The 19,458-nt window shown below is 37.5% G+C and overlaps 1 protein-coding gene across 2 annotated transcripts in view; it reads right to left on the minus strand.

The window, feature by feature from the left end:
* Positions 1-19,458, minus strand: part of TRIO (trio Rho guanine nucleotide exchange factor) — a 245,030-nt gene that overhangs the window by 130,339 nt on the left and 95,233 nt on the right. For both annotated transcript variants that reach the window (XM_063162709.1, XM_063162720.1), the window contains exons 9-11: positions 16,445-16,675; positions 9,108-9,230; positions 2,597-2,788 (exon numbers count right to left, since the gene is read on the minus strand). In XM_063162709.1, the coding sequence (XP_063018779.1) occupies positions 2,597-2,788; positions 9,108-9,230; positions 16,445-16,675 (546 nt within the window). The remainder of the gene's footprint in view (positions 1-2,596; positions 2,789-9,107; positions 9,231-16,444; positions 16,676-19,458) is intronic.

A 19,458-nucleotide genomic window follows, 5' to 3' on the forward strand; every position in this document is an offset into this window, starting at 1 on the left:
GCATTCATTGAATGAGAAGTATTTCTGGGGAAAAGAATAAAACATACTGAAGCATCCTACTTCAAAGAAATCGAGGGACTGGAAGGATATGGAGCCAGATTTCAAAGTCTCAAACAGCCAACAACTCAGACAAACAGCTTTTCTAAGCTCTGCAGCTCCCTCCAAACTGTTACACACAAACAGGAATTTAACTCTTAATGTCTATGTTTTTACCAGAAAAAATATGAAAAAAAGATACTAGACACAGAACTTACCCTGAGTATTTCAAGGGCAAAACGCATTAGTGGTGTTTTCCTTTGGGTTTTTTTGTGTTGTGGGGGTTGACTGGTTGGTGGTTGGGCTTTTTGGTGCTCTTTTTAAGTTTTTTTTTTTTTTATTTAACCACTAAAGCACCTCCTTCTGGTTCAAGAACTAACCTATTATCCTACTACTAGAACTCCACTCTTCACTATCTACAAGTGCACATTAATTCCTTCACAATACAGCAGAAAGGTTATGATGCTTACAGGTATGCACTAATTTATTCAGCGACTTCCCACATCCTGCAGGATGAGGAACACAATTCTCCTGCCAATAAGCACGGATGGCTTTCAGGTTAGGGCATTTTTATCTTCCATCTGCTTTGTGATGCCTTCTCAGCACCCCATACGCATGTTTGATAACAAACAACATGCTCTTGAAAATAGATCAGAATACAGAAAGCACAGGAGAGCTTTGAGCTTGCTGTTTCTTTGCACCTGAACCAAGAGCTAGTCTACCAAATATGAACCCCCGCCTCACTCCCTCATCTGTATTTTTAAGTAGACTGCAAACATATAAAAATACATCCTTCAAAAATAGGTAGTATTAAAATTTTTTTTTGCATTGCTACGTAGAAAGGTCATTCATACCACAAAGCCAGAAAAAAAAATCAACATCAACCACTATAGTACTTTTCCCCCAAAGTTTGGACTGCAAAGAGGCTTCCATAGTAACAGCTGTGTGTACTTACAGACTCAAAATAATTGCCTTTTTCCAAAGAAATAAATCAAAATACAGAATATCTATTTTTTTTCTTTTCAATAAAACATTATTATCTAGGGGAGCAGTGGCAATGTGCCAGCACATCTGGATCAGCCTTCCAGAATTATTCAACAGTGACTCACATATCAGTCTGCCTTTCAGGGTTTTTTTTTCATTTTTGAAAGCAAATCCTTTTACACTCTTGGTCTTTCACCACTACAACCAACTGTATTTTATTTTAATACTATTCCAGCTGTTGTTCTTCATGCTAAGAGAAACAGGTAATGAAGAGATATATATGAAAAAAAAGAACACATTTCAGCAGCTGACTGCTCCTGTGCTTAATAACAGATAAGGTCCAGTACTATTTGCTTGAGAAAGTGAAACAAAAAAGCTGCCCCCTAAGAACAGTTTAAGAAACAGCATTTATCTTTTGTTTGAACAAGCAGTGTCCTGTGAGAGCATTGGCAAGGAACCATCTAGCAGAAAACTGATGGGGGAGCTATGTACTCATGTCTAAAGCTAAAAAGTAATTCAGTCCTGACCTCCTTCAGAGACCAACTGCCTTGTGCTTTTGTTTCAAGTGCAAAGCAGATGTTTCACTTACAAAAAACTCCCACTCTTATCCTCTAGGAGGTTTTGCTGAAGAAGCTACTTTGAATACTATACTTTGCCACTGAACAGACCATTTCACAGTGTACAGTGTGAGGAAGGAAGGCACACTGGAACATGCTGTGATCCAGAAGCTTTTCATATTTTCACTGAGCTTGAACAGTGAGGAGATTTAACATGAGCTCAAAACAGAAACCAAGTAACCTAAGATTGTCAAAAACCAAAACACCTTGCTGAAGTCCTTATTCTTGCTGAAGCCTGTTCCACCTTCTCCCAAGAGCTTGTAAATTCACATTCTGTGTTTTGAATTCGAGCAAAAAAAGCTAATCTTACTGAAAATTAGTGTGGCAGAATCTTCTTTTTCCTGGTGACCTTGGAAGAAGACTAAAAATCGCAAACATGATGCAAACCATTGTCATTATCATGCCCTAATGAGCTTGTCATTATCAAGATCTTTAGGTTGCAAAGAACTCTCAATACACCAGATAAAAGTGTGATGTGCAAAACACAGAAACAAACAAAGTCTTTTGGGGCAACAAGGTTGCCTTCAGTAGCCTTGTACTTCTGCCACACATTTTGGTCTCGTGAACCATGGGTCTGGTAAGTCCAGCAGGAGAGCTGGTTGGGTAAAAAAATAAAAAGAGCACAGTATCTCCCTCCACAATGCTGACTTTTAGCTGTACCAGTTCCCTGATACGACCCTTCTCCCTCCGCTGTGACTGAGCAAGTGTACTTGTGTACTTGTGCAACAAAGAGGTAAAAGCTGCGTCTGAAAGTAAAAACTCAAAATAAAATTTTAAAAATCCTTAAGCAGAACCACATGCTACCCCAGCCCACAATCCACAGTGAATTACAAACCAAAACTCATCACACAACACAGGTTTTCATGGTGTCCTATGGCAAGGTTCTAACAATGAAAGCAACACTGGATAATACTGGGTTTAGGACTTGAAGTTATCATCACAATTAGTGGAAGTTTTACCTCTTTAACGTGAGTGTGAAAGGACACAGACATGTCCAGCAGGATCTTGCGCTGCTCCACACGCCTGACGAAATCCTGTATCCGGTCTTCGAGCTGATGGGCAGCTTGATAAATTTCCTCTGGGTCACACTCCCCAGTCTGAGCAAGCTGCTCCGCTGCTTCTAGGAGCTTATCTGCATTCGTATATGTGTTCTGGGGAGAAATAAGTTGGTTTCACAGGATTAAATGAAAGAAAAGTCAGTCAGTGCCTTTTAAAGCCACTCCACTAATAAAAACAAAATTACAAAAAGGCCCTGGGAATGTACTTGTCTTTCTTCTTTTCTTAAAGGCAGCACAATATAATCTTACTAAAGATTTTGTTACATTTCTATATCACTTTCCACACTTAACTGTGAATAAATTCCTTAGCTCCTTATTTATGTCTATTCAAATGTCTCCTCGACACAAAACTTAGAATTAGTATTTTGTATACACATCTAGAAATAAAGATCAGCCTAAATGCTTAATCCACTACATGCCAACTGGCCTCCTTCAATACTGGAAAAATCACTACAGTCAAGGACAGAAGACTTTTCAAATGTGCACTACTAGAGCTGAAGAAATTCTAACTGCTGACACTTAACGTCAAGCCCACACACCCAGCAGGAAGGTGGAAAGCGACCAAGCACAGAAAGAGAACATTTCTCTCCATCCTTAAAAAAGTCAGGCATCCAAAATTCATGCATCAAGTGTGTATCATCATTTGTGAAAAAGCAGCAGCACAGGAAGATTTAGAAATGAGCTATGGGCAAGTGTCCTAGTGGAATAGTGTCCCCATACATCCTAGGATTAACAAATGCAGATCAGAAGGCCTATAAGAGACTTGAGACCAAGCAGAAAACAACAGAAAACAACAACTCTGATGTGCTAGGAGTCCCATGGTGCAGAGAAGAGACAGGTGTCTAACAACTCTTAAAGCTCTGCATTTGCAACCTGCCTCAGTATCTTTCTTGTTAATTTGGAACAGGATTGAGTCCAAACTTTTGTTATACTTTGGGTGCTCTTTTTCAACCTAACTTGGGTTTTCATGGTTTAGAATGGTTCTCAAAACTCTCATCAAGGAAGGTTAAAAGGATGTTAACCACTGAAAAAAATAACTGAAGCCAAGTCTAGACTAAAGAAGCTTCGCTCATGTCACACCATTAGGTCTTCTGATAGGTTTGCACTACAGACTAAAAAAAGAAGAAAGCATTCTTGACAATATGAACTACACCTTTTCCTTCTCCTTTCTGCCCTTCCATGTTCTCCCAACCTCAATTACATCAGGTAAAAACAATCCTTGCTAAGATAAATTAAGCCTATGCAAATGTGCTTTTCTTTGCCATAAATATAGTATCACATCTCTAATTAACATTATAATATCCACAAAAATTAAATCCAAGTCCAGCCCTAAAACTGAACTAAAGGGCAGGAAATAAGAGCTCTCCCCCAGGGTATCAAGGTAAATTATCAGACAAGCCCAGGACAGATTACATGACTCAGTGAAGCTTTCACATATTTGGGGAGAGCTCCCCCTAAATTTATTATGATCTATTTATGCAAGGAATTGAATCCACGCTGTTACTTGACTTGGACTACGTAACTCTCAGCCCTTCCTTAACTCTCAGCTTTTTAGTTGCATGGAGAGATGGAGAACTCCTTCCTAGTTTCCCTGGGAATGCCTGCAGAGACAAACACGAGCTTATGCTATCCAGTGGGGAGCAGACTGCTCCAAGCCCCAGAGCACTGTCTCAGGCCAGGCTGGCCCTGAACACACTGAGCTGTGCCTGGTGTTCTGCCTTCCAGGGCCGCAGCTCACATGTGTCCAGGGGCAAGGCACAGAGCCTCAAACAACAACTACTTCACCGGCCCAGAGCACCACACCCAGCTGCAGATGGCTGAAACAGAAGTTTCCCATTTTAATGAAGACTTTATCTCACATGTGAAGCATTGTTTACGAATTCCAGGAGTATCTTCCGCATTACACAGGCCCAGGCACATCTGACTTCTCTTTCTGTAAAGGGGATGGTGAGCTGCCTGTATTTAGAAAAGATCACAGCCTGGATTCTGCTTCAAAAGGGGCTGCAATTCTCAAACCTAGCAGTGGGCACATGCCTTGTTGCTCAAATTTCACTTCCAAGTAGAGCTGGAGTAAAATATAAACTGCTCTTTGGATAGAAATCACATCACCTAGGTGCTCATACTACCTACTGCCTCTCCCAGCTCTCTGCTCACTTCTAAACAATGCTCAGAGGGAAAAAAGCAGTCATGCAAAAATTTTGAAAATACTTGTCCCAAGGGGCAGCCTCACGTTGAAAGGTAGGCAAAGAGAGCAAGAGTTCTTCCTTAATGGTGCTTATGCCAACTTCCTAAATTGAAGGGAAAGGGAAAAGGGAAAAGGGAAAAGGGAAAAGGGAAAAGGGAAAAGGGAAAAGGGAAAAGGGAAAAGGGAAAGGAAAAGGGAAAGGAAAAGGGAAAGGGAAAGGGAAAGGGAAAGGGAAAGGGAAAGGGAAAGGGAAAGGGAAAGGGAAAGGAAAAGGAAAAGGAAAAGGAAAAGGAAAAGGAAAAGGAAAAGGAAAAGGAAAAGGAAAAGGAAAAGGAAAAGGAAAAGGAAAAGGAAAAGGAAAAGGAAAAGGAAAAGGAAAAGGAAAAGGAAAAGGAAAAGGAAAAGGAAAAGGAAAAGGAGCCTTCAGGGTGACAAACTTCCTCAGGATCTCCTCACTAGCACACTCTCCTCAGATCCCAGGGAAGAAGGAGCCCTGTGAGAACTTCAAGATGACCTGTAGTCCCCATCCTTCTGTGCAAGTCTTTAAATAGGCATTGTTCTCCAAAATTATGAAAAATTCTCTATAATGGAATTTACCACCTTCCCCAGCTACAAATTCCATAATTTTTCCCATCTTTCGGTTAAATAATGTTTTCTCAATATTATTCACAAAGAACAAACACCATATTTTTAGAAAGCATATGAAGTGCCACATCAAAGAAAACCCAAAGATTAAATTTCAGACACTACTGCAGAAATTACTACTACTGACAATAAATACAGAAATAATTGGAGATATGGACTTCACTTCAAACAACCTGGAGTTTACTGTGCTCTGGAAAGGGAAGAGGGACACATGGATGGCTGGAGACCAGCAGAGGTGTACAAATCATTAAAGGTACAGAAAATAAGATAGATGACTCATTAAGTACAGTGGACACTATCACATTTAAGCATCAGACAATACACTTAAAATGAAAAAGCAAAGTACTTTTCATCTAAGGAGCAATTAAATTGCATAACTCATTGCCACAGGGTGTGGAATACATTCCAAGATCATAAAGGGGTTGAAAAAGTAGCCCAATTAAGGAAAGAAAAGTCCATCAGTGACTGGTTCAGATGCATCCTTCAGTTCCAACATCAAACAGGCTGGGAGGGTAAAGGTAACTTTTTAAGCATACAGTCCCTTTTCTTTATGCATCTGGTGATAGCCACAAGCGAGTTTAAGACATGGACCTTTAATCTGATGTATTGCAACCATTTATGGGTAAAGTTCAGAACCAGTCCAAATTCATAACCCATTTTTATAACCTTAAAGGAGATGGAAACAGGTGTTGGTAGGGAAATGAATGGTGTATTCAGACAAGGTCTGCAATGAGCTTTCCTGTGCATCTCTTGCACCAAGAAGACTTACCTGTGGAAAACCCACTAATTAATTGTTGCCATACACCTTTTGTGGTTTTTGAGCATAGACTACTGTCAAAAAGTGGACAGAGATGACATTTGAAACATAAAAAGCTGATTTAGAATTTCAGACAAAAATGCATGGAGAAGTACAACTGCAATATTGACCTGTATCCAGTGCTTGTAAGCTGAAAATTCATGCCAATAAGTGACTCAATTATGTCAAAATTTGGACACTTGACACTTTAACTGAATGGCCTTATGGACACAAAGGTGAACATGGAGAGAGAGTCAAAAAAGAAAGAAAAAGATGGGTAAGTAGAAGTTGAACTGGACAGGCTTCACACGAAAAGAAAAACATGATTTTACAATAGTGGGTGCAAGTCAAAGTATGTATGTGTAAAATTAATTTGGAATCGGAATTTAAGGAGGATTATTAGCTGAGTTTTGACTACCTAGCTTTTGTAGTGGTAATAAAAAGTGTTAAATAAAGAGAAACAAACCTTCATTTCACATGAATTTAGAAGTGAATAATTTGTGAGACTACAGTCCATTGACTGGAACGTCTATTTTATTTGACACACAGCACAGCTTATTTTAACATCTCTTTGAACGCTGTTGAGGAAATGGCACCTCATTCACATTAAAAAAAGAATGTGGGAAAAAGCAGAAAGGAAGAAAAAAGAAAAAATAATTTTCACTCCCCTCAAAATCAGGAGTTAGCCTTTGACCAGAAACATGTCAACATAACTGCTGGCTCCCTGGAGTTGCCAGAACATTGCCATGCCAGTGACACTTCATTTAACATTACTCTCAGCTTCTGGCTGGAACTGACTGAAAACCCCTAATAATGCCCAGAGTGCTATTAAAAACAAACAAAACCAAAATCACAACAGAAAGAGCAACAACAATAACAAAAAAAAACCTAAAATAAAAAAAAAACACAACAAAGACCTGGACCAACCAGAAATGTAGGCAGAAAATAAGTCAGCCAAAAGTTACTGATGCTTTAACAAGGAGTGCAGAGTCCTGCTTTATACTTGAACATAATCTTCCTTGTAACAGCAACAACAGGAATGCCTTTTGGGCTGCTTATATTCAGTTTTACAGCAAGTAAGAGGAACAACTCAGAGGGTGTGCCTCTCTTGGCAGTAACTCACTACAGATTCAAGAGTTAGAGATGAAAAAAATACTTATTAGATCATTTTGTCCATCCTTCTATCAGTGGAAGACAGTCCCCTGTAGTATATTTAAGTTCTTTGACCAATCTAAGTTTTCAGTATCTCCATAAATAGAACTTACACCCATTCCCTGAAGAGATAATTTCAAACTCCAGTAACATTCAGTTTGGGGAAGTTTTTAGTAAACATTTGCTTTAAAAGTTTCTGCTTTAAAGTCTAATGCAAATTAACAAGATGCTTTTTTTAACATCCAAGTAACATTTCTATGCACTTCGTCCACTTTTGGCTACTCAAACATTTTCTTCTTATTTTCCCAAATAATACAGTATTAAGTATGAGATCATTCAGGCTTTGTAAAGTATCTTACAGAAATAGACTCCTGCTTGTCTGACCCAGAAAAATAAGTATTTCCACATGGAAAACGTTACTTTTTACTAAAAATTAAGTAATAGACACGCATATAGAAAATCCAGCATGTATATATACAAAAGTAACAAAACCTTTTCTTTTTGAAAATTTTACAGGAAATCAATATTGAGGAAGTTTTCTGATGCTATTTCAAGTCCTCAGCCACTGGAGTGCTCCAAGACTGTACTTACAATAAAATTTTATCAAGAGTTTAATCTTCCACTAGACAGGCAAACTGTAAACAACACTTGTGATACATTCCCCATAACAGGTGACATTGCCAAGCTCCTGCATACAATGCCACAATTATCTAATAATGTTTGTCTTCTGTTTGACTGAAGCACCCCTATATCAACCTCACCTTTGGAGATTTTTCTTCATTAATCTTGGAAATAATGTTTTCTCTTACCAATCATTAAGCCTGGACAGACAGCGCATGTTCCTAATGGGGAGGATTCTAGCCTTCAGCTTCCATCACAAGGTTGTTCTTCACCTCACATCCCCCCTTTTAGAGGCTAACAGCTACACCAGCTCCTTGTTAACTTCCCTGCATTCCTCTGAATCTCTATTTGTTCTGATTTTTTTTCACATAAAGTTGTGTTCTGAAGTTGTATCATAACTTAAGGCTAAACTAAAGGTTATTCAGAAAAGGAGGACATTTACAAACTCAATTGTATTTAAAGAAGAAAAACTTAAGCCAGGTTGGCCAGTTTGCTGGCTCACCTGGTTTCTTTGGAGTCCCCCTGCCTCTCCATGAGACTGCAGTGAGAATGTGGAGCTCCCCAAGTTTAAAGTCAGAAAGCAAGACTTTCAATTCATCTCCATCCTCTCTTACAGGCTGCATGAAAGTTAAAATCCTAGAATCCCATGGAACTAAGCTACTTTTAAGAGGAAAACTTTCATTCTTTTCTATATCAATATTTGAAAGAATGCTTTTGAAATAATAATTATACTACTACTACCACTAAGAATAATAATAATGATGATGCCAGAGCAGTTCTATTTTAATTTAAGGCTCACACCCTCTAGGACTATGGAAGTTTGTCTTTTCCATCTCGAAACTAGAGCATAAAGCAGAAATGCAATAAAAACTTGCAACAGAAACAAAACAGTCCCTTCCTGGAATGGAATGTTTTGTAGTGGGGCTCCCTCTGCACAGCTCTTAAGTGCAAAAGCAGGAATTTTTCATTTATTTCCATGACAAGTGTACAGTCCTTCATGTGATTGCTTTTACCTGTGCAACCTCCTCGAAGTCTTCATGGCGTTTCTGCAAAGCTCTGGCCCGATGCAGGGATTTTCCCACTCCAGTGTGTTTGCTAAGAAAAGCTTCTCCATGGTTTTCAATCCAATCCAACACCTGTGGTACAGAAGAGAGACACACAGAAATCCTGAGTTGCTGTATAAAATGTTACAACAAAAAGACAATTATTCAAGCATTTGAAAAGCTGTAAAGGCACTGCTTAAAAAGAACTGAACTGCTGGATTAAAACACAATGTTGCCACTGAAGGACATTAATTACATCTCATTTAACTTTTCTCAAGGCAGTAATTAGCTCAAACTAGCAAAATAGTACGATTCAAGATTATATCTGTACTTTGAAGCCTACAAAGGACAACCCCATTTCTCCACATTCATCAATTTGACAGTAATCTGATCCAAGTGGCAAGACCCCTTGTGAGGGTCTCTCTAATCTGTTTACACCTTCAGCTGACATTTTTCTGCAAGGTTAACATTAATGAAGCTTGCATATTGCTGGTGAATAACACAGTGAAGTTCTACTTTAGATGAGAACTCACTTCACCTTCTACATATCATTAAGTCAAGAAGTAAGATTCAGTAGTAACTAACTTCAATTAACACAAGAAAAATTAGCTGAAATCATTATGAGATAAATGTCTGTATTCAGAGCATATGAAGGAATATGCTCCAGCTCTTAAGAAGCATCTATCACCTCAAAATATCAGACATAATTGTTTATTGTAAATTTTATTGCTGAAAAAGTGGTGAACAAAAGACATTTTAATGACCTTTATGCTTCTACCACTGGGTAGAATGACTGGGCTGACAGTTTTATAAACAGTAAAAACTGTACATGTAATTAGCTTCTGTCAGTTAACACAAAAGATTCCAGCACACATACCAAATTTCTGATGAGTGAATGAACAAAAACATCTAACCTCTCTTCAAACTACTACTTCCTAGCCATAATTTAATCCATTAGTTCAGTATGCACATGGTATTCAATTTTTTGGAAGATACTCAAAAGGTTCAAGAACGACATTTAGAATTAACAACAACAGCACATAAGCAATTATCTGAAGTCAGCTAACCATATCTACACAGCGCTTACACAGTGATGCAGAACACCTTACCTAGCATTTACCTTCAGCGTTCTTGTTTCTTTACAACATTAATATTTTAGTTGGTTTTGAAAATAACTTCCAAAAGCCTGTACTGTATCTCTTACCTACTAGTGTCCTTTACTCTGATTTCTAAAGTTGGGTGACGTTTCTCCCCAGTTTTCTTTTACTGAAAGTGTAACTGAGTTTAACTAAAGAGAGACTTTTTTTTCCTTCCACACAGATTTGAGAGCCATTCCTGCAACACCACTCTCGATCACATTCAATACACACATAATCCCACACACCATTCCCATGAAAAACATCCATGCTTTCTTTAGAAAAAGAATGAAAACATGGTTTTCTCATTTATCTTGACCATGCAAGTATTTTTCCGTTTGCAAGCTCTCTCCTACTGGACATCTTCAAAACAACAAACAATTCCCTAATACCCCAAAATACAGCCACTTCAAATCACCAACACTTCATTAAATCTCCATACTTAACTTCTGCAATACTTGTTTTCCCAGTAAGTATTGCCAAAAGAATATTATTGTGTTTTAGGTCAACACAAGTTTTCATTTTCTTCTTTCAAGGTAAAATATTGATCAGAAAAAGGAGAGTGAGGAGCTAAACATAGCCTCAGTTATTATTACCAATACTTTTGACTAGTTTCAGGAGACTACTTGTCCCGTTACAAAAAGAGCTGAAAAGAGATATGTTTGGATGAAATAATTAGACTGGACTCTGGAGACTACTAACAGTTACAAGCTAACAAATGAGATCAACAGTAAAATCAGTCCCAGAAAGCATGGGATGAAATGCAGAAAGCAGCCCAGGGAGAATGATTTTTGCTTCAAATAATGCTGAATAACTTCTCAAGGGAAGAAATTGTCATAGAAATCCAGTACACAGATCATGACATAAACCACTCAACTAGAAAAACATTACTGCCTCGAAGTGAAATCAGTATGAATACACATCTCATTAGTGTTCAGTCTTCACACCTTGATTCTTAAAAAAACTGAGGAAGCACTCTTGGGAATTTTACAGCATGTAGACGCAGAGTCAAGTTAGGCTCTTCTCATCAGTAAGTGCTTTGCATACCACTTCAATCAAAGTACAATACCATTACTGGCACTGATATCAGCCTTTTAGCAACTTACTTCTCCCAGGAAGGGGAAGCAAATGTGTAAGTGTTACAGAAATCATCACACTGAGACACTAAGGACTCTTCTACCAATACTGAAAGCAAATGGAATTCAGTCTGGTACTTAAGTAATCCATAGAAGTCTAAGAGGCTCAACACTTTTCAGTCAAAGGGTGAACAGTATCAACCTCCACTGCAGCAAGTTGCTTTAATGATGCAATTAAGTTCTACTGCAGTCTCAGCAAAACCATCCTTATGCCCAGGATCTAGAAAAATGCTTACATTTCTAACTCCCAAAAGAATATATGACAGAAGAAACTACTATGGAAAGACAGCTTCATTTAAAAAAAATCATTGCTCATGGCTGCAAAATATGTGGTATATGCTGCTTGTAGAAGTAAACCTGATCTTTTGCAGATTCATGGTGCTTCTTTGCACCAGTCTTTCCCACATTATTATCCATTCCTCACCCCCCACCCCTTTACCTACTTTGCATACATTCACTATTCTGATCTCCACTTACTTGCTGCTGACAGAGCATTCAGAAGGGGAAGATGGAAATATCTGCATTTCTGATCTTCAGACAGTTAAAATGCGGAAATACTCTCTCAAAAAAAGTCCCATTTTACACTGGAACCGCCTTCAAAAGCCACATGGGAATCACACAGTGAAATCATGTTGTTGCTAGCAAGTAGCAAGCATTCATGGCCCGCCCTTCATTACTCAAGGCTGAAATCAGTGACTGTAACCTGTCTTCAGGCAGGCAGATCAAGCAGGAAGCAGCACATTTATCCAGAAGGGACAGAGAAGACACTCACTATGATCAAATAAATGTATTTTTGGGGAGAAAAAACCCCAAGCCAAACCAAATCAAAATACCCCCCCCCCCAAACAATAACAACAAAAATAAGTAATCCCTGTCCCACCCCAAAAGAAAAAAACAAAACAAAACCCTCAAAACACTTCCTACCATCATGTTTTACTAATTTCTGGCTTGCAAGCTATCAGGAGAGTTTTTCAGGCACCAAAACTCCGATCATACAAGTGTCAGCCAGTATCACTCTACTAGAAGCATCATCTTTATGCACAATTTTGACCTTTCATGGCCCAGAAAAGCAGACCATATTGCTGTTCCAAGTCTGCTTTATTGCTTCATATCAGAATAATTCAGCTCTGCTCCTTAGGTGAAAGGCTGAGTATTATCTACTTGTAAGCTTATTAACTCTTAAAAATAAAATCATACTTTTACTAGCATGAAGAAGGGCTGAGTGCCAGTGGCCAGACGTTTTTTTTTTTTAATTAAAATAAAACCCCAATTTTTTAGATGTTAATATACAAACTAACTGGGAACTAGATCTCCCAGCATGCTTCTGCTACCTAAGGTCAAACTTAGAATTCCATTCAGTTTAAGACTGTTATACGTTTTCACATTTCAAATGTCAGATTTTCTGTTATTCACTTCTTATCTACTGTTTTCATTATTTCATGCACTGCTTTCCTTACTACTTGCTCAGTAGTAGATCAGCAGATGACTCTTGGTGTACTCAAGACACCACCACAATGTTTCTGTTGATGTGGAAAGCTCCACTAGAAACAGCTTTCCAGTTTACAAGAACGTGCAAGACAGAAGAAAAAACCCAATGAGCTTTCTAAGGTGGAAGTAACATAAAGTGAAGTACCAGCTCAACACGGCCAATTCCCTCCTCCAACTCCACTCTGTCACTCACTTAACACTTCCATGAACTGAGTTACTTCATTAATCCAGCAGAGGGAGGAGGAAATCAGACTCATGCCTAAGGACAGTTATAGATTCACTTACAATGCTCTTGGTTGCTTGCCATTATGTGCAAGCTAACTATAAACAGTGGAAGAGGGCCACACTTAGCTTATTCTCAAATGAAAAAAAACCCACCACATTTAACTTTACTGACAATAGTTAAAAGATGTTTTCATGTTATCTTTTCAATCAATCTTGAGTTTGTTTAACATTTGAACAAAGAGAGAATGAGCTAACAAAAACTCAAGTATTTTAGAAAGAAAGTTGCTTTGGAGCTCTACATAAACCATACCAGAACTGTCTCAGATATAAATTAAAATAATACCTCAAACCAGAGTAACGTCATGCATTGAATGGTGTTAATGAGTATTCAAATGAAAAACTAACATTGCTCAGATAAATTAGGATGATCTGATAAAGTTGTTTTGCCTTTTTTTTGCAAGAAAAAATAATGTTTTTATTGGAGATCACTTTTTTCCCCCCAGGTAAATTTTCAAAGCTGAGGGAGCTACAATCTCTAAGACATCTGCTGTGGCTATTAGAGTAATCTGTCTGGTATGGATGTGGAATGGTCACTGTCCTACAGATTGACCTGCACTGAAATGCCAGTATGAAAAGTTGTATTATGAAAGGGAACAGCAACCAAAATTCACACTGTGATTCATAATGCAGTGCCAAAAACACCCAATATCTGTAAAGTTAAGTTAAAGCAACATAAAGAGCTATACTTGCACATGCAGCATTTCAGCAATTAACAGTCATTACAGAGATAAACCAAAGGACAGCTCAATCTCTGACAGTGGTAATTACTGCATACTAAGGGAAGGGCTTAGGAAGACAGCAAGCAAGGGCTGCATCTCTGTACACATCTAGCTTGAAATTTCATGTGGTTGATAAAGATGTGCATTAGGCACAAGGCTGCAGCTTTAAACTGTCAAGAGGATCTCTTTCTACCTTAATTCAATGTCTGTCTTGCAAAGCATACAAAGAAACCACAGGCATAAACAGGATGAAAGAAATTTCACCAACCAGTAGGTAAAGCATGTGCTGAATAATATGTCAATGTGGATCAACATTCTCGAGTCAACTGGTTCACACTGAAAATTTCTGGTGTACTCACAATCCACATCCATGATTTGGGTAGCACATTCCTGATACTGGAAGTTATAAAAACATGTAAAGCTGTCCACTTTGATTTTTTCAAATCTGCAACTACTTCATCTTAAATGCAACAGTTCCAAAGGCTGATGAGTCCAACACAGAGAAGGAAAATCCAGCATCTTGCTGAAGAACCTGGTGGTGACTGCACAATGACTTGAGTCTAATGATGGGTTATTTGCCATCTTCAAAGAACAAAGCAGTCTGAGACTAACGCCTCCACACCAACAGCCATGATTTAGGATGGAGCAGAAAATGAAAATTTCCTACAAGCATTTTAGGACTCCCAAAATACTAAAAGTAGAGTAGGAGCAGTACGGTAAGACTCCGCAGCATTTAATGAACACCTTCCCCCAGGAAATAAATTGCCTAAAGCCTGGCCTACAGGCCTGAAACTTGAATTATGCACCTGGCAAATTACCTCAGGAGACCCCTTGGCCTAGATTGCCTAAGTAGGTCCTACTTGAACTCAATTCAAACTAGAGGAGGAAGTTTTACCATCCAATCCATACTTTTTGGCACCAGACTGCTGAGAGGACCTACATTTTTCTCTGAGAATCAAACTACTGTGTTAATTTCAGGTTCTGAAGATTCCTTATGAAGCCTTTTCAATTTAAGATGTGATTAATTTGTGGGCTCATCACAGAATCACAGCATATTCTTGAGTTGGCCCTTCACTGACTACTCATGCAAGTACCAGCACTGGACACTCCTTACTAGCCACTACTTATGTTGTAATCTTCATGGAGAGCCTCAAGGATTTAGACAATGGCATAATGAATGGAATCTTCTGTTCTCTGTGCCCTTGCTGACCATTCATAACATTCCCTCTGCTTTCTTCCACTTTTTTTGTCAGCTAATACTTTTCATGTCTTTCTACATCCTTTGTCACATCTCAACGTTGACAATCTGGATAACAGTCTGTCTTCCAATGTTTGCTTCTTTTTAGATTAAAAAAAAGTAATAAAGTTTTGAAGATTTTGTAAAATTTACTGCTAAGTATTTACGTTATTTTCTTTAATTATATGAAGAGATAGTCACCAGACGTCAAAGAAAGTTCAGTTATCAGGATTGCTCAGTCTCCCCATCATCTGCCTAAATTACCTTTTTCAACTACTGTAAATGATGAAAATCAGTTATTTCACTCCCAACTGCTCACACCCAGTATCTTCTTGAAACAGAAAAGTACAAGAAATTTAGCTAAAAGTGCAACTAATTATGATGAAAAAAGATTACTTTAACCAGAACTATGGCTATCTATCTAAAAATCTCCATTCAGAAGTTGCAATTTGTGGATATTATTACACTGAAATGAAAGACCATGATCAGCAAATACTGGCCATCTTTAGTTTTTTATGAAGATGAGCTCTTAAAGGAAAATTACTCATGTCTCTGTTAATTGAAGTTCAAAGCTAACATTTTATGCTTATTAAAAATCCATCAAGCAAGGAATTTTATTTTGTTTTACTTTCAAACACAAAGGTGTGTCAGAGATACTAATGCCTTTATGTAACTACTAACTTTTACAGATATTGTCATAATAATAAAAAAATAGCAGGTAATAACAATTAATTCAAGAACAGTGTTATTATCAGAAAGTAATCTCATCTGTAATTTTTATAATTATAATTATTTAAATTGTTTTAAATTATAATTTTTGTAATTTTTAGAATAACTACTCTCAGGTTTTAAAGAAACACTATTAAGTCAATTAAGTATCACTGAGGATTTAAAACCAAAATTTTATAGAATAACACTATTAATTTTTTGCATGTTACAACAAGAAGCCTTTTTGACACTTCAAGTCCAGAATTTAGCCTAGAATGTGAATGTCAGCTTCCAGCACAAACTCAGAACAGCTGCCTATATTAAAAATCTTTTTCATCATATATGACTTAAAGTAAATAAATTAATTTAAAATCAGAACAATATGAAGTGGAACTAACTTTCAACTATAATTCTTATCCTTAATAGCCAATAGCTAAATTCTGATAATACAGAGAACATGGTATCATTCAGTCAATCCCATGCAACTACTCACTTGTTGTACAAAAAACCCCATGGAAATTAGCAGTCAAAACTCACCTGTCAGTGCCATCAGGCTGACAGAATACAAAGGCATTCAGGCAAGTGAAACAAAACCTACCTGTTGAACATCCTGCTGAAAAACGCAGAGCTGAAGCCGCTGGTGCAAGCGGACCTTTCGATGCTGCCAGATGTTCTCCAGTTGGCGCTGGTGATGCAAGACTTCATGGATGACATCCAGGACGTGATGAACTGCTTTGGAGTAGTTGGCAGACGCGGTGAGGGAATCAGAGCTCCCAGGAGTCAAAGGTCTCTGAAGTTTATCAAGGAGTGACTTCCCATCTTGGCTCACCTGACCACCAGAAAGGATGAAGAATTACAGGTCTTGCCAAAAGCTTGTTGGGCTACTACTTGGTACCCCACCCCTTCTCTCAGTTCTAAATGTCTTCAAGAACTCAGAGAGCAATGATGAAGACTTATTTTATTGCAGAAATTATTACCTACATGCAGCTGCTATAGGAAAAATATATTCTCCTTCTCTGTAAAATAATTTTAAGAAGTATCACTCTTCTAAATAACAGCCTGTCTTTCCATTTCTTCATTACTTTAAGAATGACTTTCCTTCAGTTTTGGGATTTTTTGTTTGGTTTGAGTTTTTTGTTGTTGTTGTGAGCTTTTTTAAAAAAACTAGTTGAATCTAACTTTGAATAAATATTCATCTCTTTCCCTAGTCAACAAAAGACCTAAAATTAAGCATTTGTCCAGAATTATCCTTCCAAAACAATCTCTCTCTTCATTTGATGTAAAGGTGAACAGGGAGGTTACTTTCCGTAGGTTAATATTTGAAAAATACATTTAAACCAACAGATATAAAACTTAGTACATTATTCAATCTGACACGATTTACAACTTCTAAATTATTACTGTTACTGGTAAGCCAAGGGTAAACTGCTGTTATGGCAAACTTAATTCTGATTAAATCACTTAAATCCTTTCCACGTAGCATAGAAAGATACTGTTTTCCAAAATGTGTTTAACTACTGATACTGACAGGAAACATTTGTCATTTCAAACTGTTGTCTTCTCTGATTTATATCACAGCAGAAATATTGAGATTTACCTTGCATGCTAATTAAAAAGCAAAAATCCTCTCTAATCTGGTCACTATCAACATTTAGCGTTAAAACCACTTTTTATTGGTGTTTACCCTGTCAGTCACTTTTAGCATGAAGCTCAGAGAGCTGTTACAATTCAGTATCATTCAGCTACCTGCAAAGAACTTTTCTAACAGCTCATTTAGCAAGTAGGAACAAAAATCATCTGAAACCACAAGACACAAGTATAAAGAATAGCCTGAATCCATCAAATCCACACTATGTCAGAAACACCAAATTTGCCAAGGCCTTCCCCCAGTAGCTCTTTTCAACAATTTCTACTAAGTCTAGGCACATGTTACATTTGTTATTCGGTAGTCAAACAGATCCAAATGAAAATTCTTTTCTGATAATTAGGCTATAAGGGAGTTTATTTCTCAGTTTCAGTTCAAGCTCTTTCATTTTAGAAATGAGTATCAACACAGAGAATGATGCTCACTTCTGAAATTAGCTCCAGTAAAGTCAGGTCAGCAGAAAAAATGCATAGTCCATAGCATAGTTACAATGATATCTTTTTTCTTTTCTGTACCCAGAAGAATTATCTAGTAAGTCCTTCAAGTATTTCAAGATAATGGACTTCAATTATCCATTCAGAGTCCATAAAATCTAGGTGAAAAAAAGTTACTGTGACAGCCCCTTGATCTTATTAGTTTATTAGCTTTACAAAACAAATGACTGCACAAATTTTCCTTTGGAGTTAATACACTAAAATTTTCTTCCTTCCTAGTGCATGACTGCCTTAAGATTTCAGTGAGATGTATAACTTTATTTATATATATATAACTTCATTTAAGGCACATCTGCTGGATTTTCAGGCATACCAGCTGTCTCATCCTGTAAGCTAGTAAGTTGCTTTACTAGTAATATACAGTAATTACCCTCAGTAAAATCAGACTGTCTAGTCTTAAAAGCATTTACTTTCTTAAAATTACTGTCTTCTACCTTACAACCAAGCCGTGTTGTCAAGACATTGCAATCTAAAATGAATGACAGTGTTGTGATTCCCAAAGTGTTGCTCTCTCTCTTCCCCCACTGTTCATTCATCACAAAATGAAAGGAGCTCCGTACTGTAACAGAAATGAAGTCATACATCTAATAATGATAAGCAATAGCTCTCTAATATCCTGACACAGAAAGATGCCTCCATCAATCTTCAAAAAGGAATGCACGTTTGGAAAAAGCAAAATTAAACCTTCTGCCCAGAGGAGGCACACAAGTTGTACATACACATACAGTTATTACTTCTGCACCAATTCTGGTTGCTAAAGACAAAACTGGTTTTTTACCAGATGGAGGAAAGTAATGACCAGAAATCAGAAGAAAGGCACTTATTGCTCTTTTATCCCTTTGAGCAGCACCAGTGAAGATTTTGTTAAAATATCTAGCTAGCCTAAAGTCAAAAGCTACAGCTTTGAAATCCTAAATAAATTTTCAAGGTACATCGCAAAGCAATCCTATAATCTACCAGTCTAATTTATTTTCTTTATGCATCACCAGCAAGCAAACATTATTTAACATGCTAATCCTAAACAGTACTTATTTACACTTAACAGCAGGCTCATCCAGTCACATCCCTGACAAAAAACAAAGAACCCACACAAAACCAACTCAAACCAAACAGAACCAGCTAGAAAAAATTAAACCTCAGCCCTTCATAATCACTATTCTTGAGAAATCTAGCCTTTCTCCTCCTTGCTGGACTCTCATGAAGCATTCATCCCAGACTGCCTCTCCACATAAATCTGTTACAATCATGCTATGTCTCTGTCCCTCCCAATGATCAAAGCTTATAATGAAGTCAAGAAACATTACTACAAAACATGCTTTCAAGAATGAGTTAAAAGAGTTACATGTAGGTAAAACTGCAATATTATCAGGTGTGACAGTATGTCATTAGATCAGTTGACACAGAAGCATGGCACAGAGCAAAAATAGGGATATCAATGTGTATTTTACACAAAAGAACAAGAATTCATGGACC

Source organism: Melospiza melodia, chromosome 1, assembly GCF_035770615.1.
Source record: "Melospiza melodia melodia isolate bMelMel2 chromosome 1, bMelMel2.pri, whole genome shotgun sequence".
Classification (NCBI taxonomy): domain Eukaryota; kingdom Metazoa; phylum Chordata; class Aves; order Passeriformes; family Passerellidae; genus Melospiza; species Melospiza melodia.